Below are 7,500 nucleotides of genomic sequence, written 5' to 3'. Positions count from 1 at the left end.
CTGATTCATCTCCTCCTCTTCCGTTATTCCATCCACCCTTTCTTCCCCTTTTCCCATTCTCTTCTCCATCCTATTCTTGTCTCCTCCTCTCTCTTTTTTTCTCCTTCCGTTCCGTCTCTCTTTTCATCCTTCCGTCTATTCCGTCTCTTCTCCTTCCGTATCTTCTCTTTTCTCCTTCCGTCTCTACTCTTTTCCTCCCTCCTTCTCTTCTCCTTTCCCCTTTCGGTCTCTGCTCCTCTTCTCCTTCCGTCTCTCTTCTCCTCCCGCTCGCGTCCCTTGCCCCTTCCTCATTCCCTTCCCATAGACAGAGGGCCGAGTGGAATTCCGATTTCACCTTCACATCACCTTGTACGTGGGAGTATTGATTGTGAGAGCCCCTCCCCCCCACCCTTGCCACGCCCCCAAGGACCCCGCCCCACACCCTGTCCCCTCGGCCCGCCACGCCCTCGAGTCCGCGCGCTCTCCCGCTCGCTCTCCTACCTGCCGCCTCCACGCCCGTCGCTCGTCGTGGGGGAAGGCGGCTGGGTTCGCGCCCGTTCCCGGCCTCTTGGGGGCAGGGGCGCGGGTGGGCGTGCGGTTTGAGGTCTTGGTGTGCTTCTGTTGTGGGCCCGTTGGTGGCTACTGATGTTTTACTCTCTCTCTCTCTCTCTCTCTCTCTCTCTCTCTCTCTCTCTCTCTCTCTCTCTCTCTCCCTCCCTCCCTCCCTCCCTCCCTCCCTCCCTCCCTCCCTCCCTCTCCCTCCCTCCCTCCCTCCCTCTCCCTCTCTCTCTCTCTCTCTCTCTCTCTCTCTCTCTCTCTCTCTCTCTCTCTCTCTCTCTCCCCTCCCTCTCTCTCTCTCTCTCTCTCTCTCTCTCTCTCTCTCTCTCTCTCTCTCTCTCTCTCTCTCTCTCTCTCCCTCCCTCCCTCCCTCTCTCCCTCTCCCTCTCCCTCTCCCTCTCCCCCTGTCTCTCCCTCTCTCTCCCTTTCCCTCTCCTCCTCTATCCCTCTATCCCCCCCCCCCCCCCCTCCGAGTGTGTGGGTGTAGGCGTGAGCAAGACTCGACGACCCACGTTTCCTATTGATTGCTAAACGTCACTCTTCCTTTCTTCTTCATTCTGGCTTTCTTTCGGTTTCGTTCTCGTCTTTTATCTTTTCATCTTTTATCTTCTCTTCCTTTTCATACTATTCGTATTTTTTTATGTTTTATTTTTGTTTTTAGTTTTTTTCCTTTTCAAATTGTATCAATGCGACGTTGAACGAGACGCACGTGAATGTGTGCATAACGCGAATTAGTGAAAGATGGGTGAATAGAGAAAGTGATAACGAAAAGTGGATAGGGATAATGATGGTAATATGTAAGCAAGGTGAGGTAGATTGCCCCCCCCCCAAAAAAAAAAAAAAAAAAAATAATAATAATAAATAATAATAATAAATAATGATAATAGATAAAAATAAATAAAAATTAAAGGGAAGTGGTATCTTGCGCTCAAAATAGAATGGACAGGCGGCCTTCACGGATGCTTTTGACTAGGCTTGCAAAGATCAGCATGATTGACTGCGAAATATAATGAGGAATTATCAGGGAAGTGGATGACGCCAGGAGTCTGACGTCTGCACACCTGCGTCACGTGACCCTTGCGTTTGGCGCCGTTTTTTTGTCTTTTCTTTCTCCGTCTTCTCCCTTTTTCTGTAATCTCTTTTTCTGTCTCTTCTTTCTTCTTTTACGTGTCTCCTTCCTCCTCTTTCTCCACTGCTACTACTGCTTCTCCTTCTCCCTCCTCTCTCCTACCTTGTTTCTCCACCCCCTTGTTTTCGTCCTCCTCCCTCCACCCTCCCCCTTTTCTCTTCCTCCCTCCTTCATTTCATCTTCTTTGTCCTTCCTCCACCATTCCTCCTTCTCCCTTCCCCATTCCTCCCTCCTCCCTCCTCCCTCCTCCTCCTCCTCCGCTTCTTCTTCCTCCTCTTCCTCCTCCATCTCCTCCTCCATCTCCTCCTCCTCTTCCTCCTCCATCCCCTCCTCCTCTTCGTCCTCCTCCATCTCCTCCTCCTCTTCCTCCTCCTCCTCTTCCTCCTCCTCCATCTCCTCCTCCATCTCCTCCTCCTCTTCCTCTTCCTCTTCCTCCTCCTCCTCCTCCTCCATCTCCTCCTCCTCTTCCTCTTCCTCTTCCTCCTCCTCCTCCTCCTCCTCCATCTCCTCCTCCATCTCCTCCTCCTCTTCCTCTTCCTCCTCCTCCTCCTCCTCCTCCTCTTCCTCCTCCTCCTCTTCCTCCTTCCTCCTTCCCCCTTTCCTCCTCCTTCCCCGTTTCCTCCTCCTTCCCCCTCTCCTCCTCCTTCCCCCTCTCCTCCTCCTTCCCCCTCTCCTCCTCCTCTCCTCCTCCTCCCCCTTCTCCTCCTCCCCCTCTCCTCCTCCTCTCCTCCTCCTCCTCCTCCTCCTCCTCCTCCTCCTCCTCCTGCTCCCTCTTCCTCTCCCTTCCTCCTCTCCCTTCCTCCTCTCCCTTCCTCCTCTCCCTTCCTCCTCCTCCTCCTCCTCCTCCTCCTGTTCCCTCTTCCTCTCCCTTCCTCCTCCTCCCCCCCTTTCCTCTTCCTTCTCCTCTCCCCCCTCGTTTTCCCCTCTCCCCCTCCCTCCCCCCTTCCCCCTCCCTCCCCCCTTCCCCCTCTCCTCTTCGCCAGAGAACCCCGAGAATCTTCTGGAAATTGACCTGGAGCGTGCGCGGCGTACAGAAATAACAGGAAATAAAAAAGAAAACGAAGAAAACGCGTCGATGGGGAAAAAAAGAGAATTTCAAACGCAAGTCATGGCGATTTTTACTAGACTCGTCCGCACTTTTTGTCGACTATGGACCCGGATATTCTCTTATTTCTTCTTTTTCTTTTTCTTTCTTCATTTTTCTTTTTTCTTTTTTCTTTTTCTCTTTCTTTCTTCTGCTCATTCTTCATGTTCGTCGTCTTCGTCTTCGTCTCTCCTTTATTACTGTTTACTTTGGGTGTTGTTTTTGTTGTTGTTGTTTTCGTTGTTTTGTTGGTTTGTAAGTAGTTTTATGTTTGTTAATATTTTGTTTTACTTTGATAACGCGCGATGATTATAATATCATTATTTAAAGTTATTGATGTCAACATATCGATTTGATATGATGATGATGATCATTATTATTATTGTTATCATTATTGTTGTTATTATTATTATTATCATTATTATTATTATATCATTATCATCATTATATTATCATTATCATTGTCATCACTATCATGAGCATCATTATTATCATCATTATCTCTTAGTATAGTTAATGTCACTACCATTGCTGTTGTCATTACAAGACACCCCCCCCCCCCCCCCCCCCGTTTGACACCCACCTTCGAGAACCGTGATACAGAGACTCTTCCCACTTGGCATTTGACAGCTGCGTGGGGGGAGGGGGGGAGGGGGCAAGGGGAAGGGGAGTGGGAGGGGAGGGGGAGGGGGAGGATGGAAAGAGAAACGGACATTGATTTGTCATTTATATATAGGCTGGTGTGAGGGCGAGGGCGCGTGTCCGCTGCCGTGAGGTTTCGTGGCCTTTTTAAGATGATGGTGGGGGTGGGGGGGAGCAAAGGTGAGGGGAGGGAAGGAAAGGGAATAGGGAGGGCAGGGAAGGGGGGGGGGAGGGTGGAGAGGAGAGGGAAGGAAAGGAAGAGAGGGAGAGAAGGGAGGAGAGGGGAGGAAGGGAGGGAGAGAAGGAAAGGAAAGGAAAGGAAAGGAAAGGAAAGGAAAGGAAGAGAGGGAGAAAAGGGAGGGGAGGTGAGAGAGGGAGGGAGGGAGGGAGAGAAGAGAAGTGAAGGAAGAGAGGGAGAGAAAGGAGGGGAGGGGAGGGAGGGGGGGTTGGCTGCTGTTCCGGTTGTCGGGGTTTTTCATGTTGTTGTCATGGTGATGATGAAATAGGCTATTCAGTGTAAAGTAGAAACATTTTGCAGACCATGCTCCCATGCTGCTGTTATTTTTGTTGCTGTTAACATTATTGTTATTAATATTATCATTGCCATTGGTATTAGTATTAATATTAGTATTATTAATAAGGATAATAATATTAGTATTAGTGATATTTATATTAATAATGTTAGTTGTTAATAATATCATTATCATCATTATTCATTGTCATTAGTCATCATTAGGAAGTTGCAATAATTATAGATAGTTACTTTTATTATAGTCATTCTTGCTGGTGGTGGTCCGATTTTTTCTCTCATCTACATATTCTTGTTACAGTATACTGAATAGATATATTTTTTGTGAATAAGATTTAATATCACCTTAATTTTGTTGAAAGTATAAATGAAAATGAATGATTTCTCAACCCAAGGAATTATTCATTGCTGTAATGCATGTCTGCAATTTATATGACTGCAATTTAAAAAAATAAATCTTGTTTTGGAAAAGTTGTTGTCTCGTTCATGCTCTTCTCTAGTTTTGTTTTAAAATTTGGTGATGAGGATGAGGATGCTGGTATGATGAATATAGCGATCATTATTAACCCATTCGCGCCGTGTGGCAAGAATACATGCCATGCCCACTATAATACACGTTTATTTATTGTATTTACACATAGATGGCTCTACAAGTTCTTAATCACCAAATAGCCAGTTATCAGAACTACCTATCTCACCTGTTTACCCTTTTCCTTCACTTTGTATCATTTCATTGTCTAAAATATTTCAATGACAATTTGATAATCATAATATCAATAACAATAACAACAGTATCGATAGCAATGGCATTAATAAGAAAAACACATTTTCCTGCCACTTCAGGGAAGGGGAAAATCAGGATCGGTAACTAGGGCCTACTGATAGACTCCTTGCTGGCTGTATGTAACAAAATTCACCAAAAACTATAGGCAACTGAACATAAATAATATTAACATAAATATTAATTTCAATGTTTTTATTTATTATTATCTAACCAATCTTATACTGTTACCATTACCATAACCATTTTATACTGTTACTCCGTTAAGTCCAGACCTTGAGTGTTTCCGTTATGAAAAGTTTGATCCTGGTCTATCTACCTTCCAGCCATGATTCTCTTCTTAAAACTCGTTCTTGAGAAAAGGATCAGAGTACCACCCGTTACCTGTTATTTTTATTTTCTTATCTTCATGAAACAAAAGATGAAGGCTGGAGATCAGACTTACAGAGCAGTATTATTTTCTGTGCATGATAGTAAATCCTTCTTTTTCTTAACCATACTGGTTTTATTTTTGTGATCTCCCATTTCCAATTCCCAGAGAGACCTTACTGATGTGGCCTCCCTCTCTTTGCAGGTGGGTAAGGCAGTGGGCAAACTACGGACCTTTATCATCGAGCCGTTCCTGCCTCATGAGCAGAAGGAGGAGGCGTATGTGTGCATCTATTCCCACCGTGCTGGCGATACCATTCTCTTCACACATGAGGGCGGAGTGGACATAGGAGACGTGGATGCAAAGGCTCTGAAGCTCGACCTTCAGATTGAAGACCAGCTCTCGGTGGAGCAGGTCAAGGAGAAGCTTTTGGTACATGTGGAGAGTGGACCCAGGAAGGAGTGAGTGGAATTTTTTCTTTATTGTCTTTTGGAAGTGGTTATTACAGGGTGGGGGGGGTTGATTGATCATTTGACTTGTTTGGTATGTTGGTTTTTTAACTATAATCATTTACTTACATTACAGCTTTCCTTTGTGCTCTTGATATTCCTGAGTGTCAAGAGTTATAGCAGTATTTTATACCTTGGTATAATCACATTGGTGCTGGGTAATTGCAGTCCACTGTAGTTTTGTTTAGGAAATTTGTTCACACATAATGGCTCCACTAGTCAGGTAGAACTAGTAAATGACTCCTTGGTAACTAAACTCTTGTGAAGCTCTCTCTGTGTAAGCAGAATTAGTAAACAAAAACAGAGTGGACATGGCATGGATTTTGCCATTTTCCTTCAAAGAGTTATTAATAGTAGATACCTGACACTTGTATCAATTTGCTCATACACTAACATCTTCCTTGCAGAAAAGCAGCTGCCTTCATCAAAGCCCTGTACGATCTCTATGTTGAACTGTGCTTCACATACCTGGAAATCAACCCACTAGTGATAACGTCAGACAATGTCTACATCCTAGACTTGGCAGCCAAGCTTGATGCAACAGCCGAGTTCATGTGCAAGACCAAGTGGGGGGATGTGGACTACCCTCCTCCCTTCGGCCGGGATGCACTGCCCGAGGAAGCATTCATTGCTGATCTGGATGCAAAGAGTGGCTCGTCTCTTAAGGTGCGGATGAGGGTGGTGGCTGAAGTGCCTGTTTTTTATTTACTGAAGTTTCATCTTTTTCATATACTGGGTTATGTTAGGGTGCATATTTAAAAGTCTTTAGAATTTTGCATGGATTTATTAGTCATTATTACCTCTTGTTTCCACGGCAGGATATTTATATTGAATCTTGAATGTAGTAATATATTTTAAATCTTTCTGCATACTATCTTAATATCTCAGTGCATACAGTATTTTATTTTTGGTAGCTTAGAATCATGTGTTTTATGTAGTGAAAAATATATATTCAGAATCTTTGATATACTGTAATACCTTAACTTATAGGCAGTCAGTTTTATAATTGAATTTGTGTTCCATTTCTGACCTCTATTACCATTTCTTCAGCTCACAATTCTGAATGAGAAGGGTCGCATTTGGACAATGGTGGCAGGCGGTGGTGCTTCTGTCATTTATGCAGACACCATATGTGAGCTTGGTGGAGCCCCAGAGCTGGCCAACTATGGAGAGTACTCTGGTGCCCCCTCAGAGCAGCAGACTTACGAGTATGCGAAGACTATCTTGACTCTCATGACAAAGGAGAACCACCCTGATGGCAAGGTATGAAAGCTATAATTTTTGGATAACTGGACTGTTTTATGAACAGTGTCTTGGTTGTTTGATATTCAAAATATTCCTTGGTATGATTTTTTTCTTTTTTTCTTAAAGAAATTTTCATACTTCCAACAGATCTTGATCATTGGAGGCGGCATTGCTAACTTCACAAATGTGGCAGCTACATTTAAGGGAATTGTGCGTGCCTTGCAGCAGTATCAGGCCAAGCTCATTGAGGGGAAAGTTAGCATATTTGTGCGAAGAGCTGGACCAAACTATCAAGAGGGTCTGCGGTATGTACTTGTAGCAGGATAAGCTATATTTTGCTCAAATTTTTTAGATCTAGATGCTTCACTGCCATCATGTTGCCCAAAATATGGACATTAGATTTACTTGAGCATCCACTCTGATGGATGTGCGGCTTATAGACTGGGCACACTCGAATACTCGTGTGCGGTGACAAAACTCCATGCCTCCCCTTTGCATTTTTTTTTTTTTTTTCTGCATAAGAATTTTTAGCTTTTTTGACATTTCCCGATGTCTGTATTTGTCATTTGATTTGCTTTAACCAGATGGTAATACTTCATATCATATCTCTAGGTAGTCCAAAACTCAGCACAATGATGATAACAATAAGCAACATTTTGTTATTTGTCTTAACT

General features: G+C 44.3%; 2 protein-coding genes across 2 annotated transcripts in view; both read left to right on the top strand.

Moving 5' to 3' along the window:
* The first annotated feature begins 4,453 nt into the window (after positions 1 to 4,453).
* Positions 4,454 to 6,068, top strand: LOC125037673 (ATP-citrate synthase-like). The gene is made up of 4 exons (XM_047630869.1): positions 4,454 to 4,459; positions 5,241 to 5,504; positions 5,658 to 5,739; positions 5,989 to 6,068. The coding sequence occupies exons 1-4, from the start codon at positions 4,454 to 4,456 to the stop codon at positions 6,066 to 6,068; spliced, it is 432 nt and encodes a 143-aa protein (XP_047486825.1).
* Positions 5,995 to 7,500, top strand: part of LOC125037371 (ATP-citrate synthase-like) — a 14,478-nt gene continuing 12,972 nt past the window's right edge. Inside the window, exons 1-3 of the mRNA XM_047630478.1 lie at positions 5,995 to 6,247; positions 6,632 to 6,844; positions 6,974 to 7,131. Coding sequence (XP_047486434.1) covers positions 6,134 to 6,247; positions 6,632 to 6,844; positions 6,974 to 7,131 — 485 coding nt within the window. The 5' untranslated portion in view covers positions 5,995 to 6,133. The remainder of the gene's footprint in view (positions 6,248 to 6,631; positions 6,845 to 6,973; positions 7,132 to 7,500) is intronic.

This window comes from Penaeus chinensis, chromosome 23 (genome assembly GCF_019202785.1).
Source record: "Penaeus chinensis breed Huanghai No. 1 chromosome 23, ASM1920278v2, whole genome shotgun sequence".
NCBI lineage: Eukaryota > Metazoa > Arthropoda > Malacostraca > Decapoda > Penaeidae > Penaeus > Penaeus chinensis.
This window is presented reverse-complemented; position numbering and strand designations above follow the sequence as displayed.

Bases quoted from the DNA above. Each gene is read 5' to 3' on its own strand.
- LOC125037673 (XM_047630869.1), top strand. The intron at 5,505-5,657 runs GTACATGTGGAG...CTTACATTACAG, and splicing joins AGGTCAAGGAGAAGCTTTTG to CTTTCCTTTGTGCTCTTGAT. The intron at 5,740-5,988 runs GTAATTGCAGTC...TCTTCCTTGCAG, and splicing joins TATAATCACATTGGTGCTGG to AAAAGCAGCTGCCTTCATCA.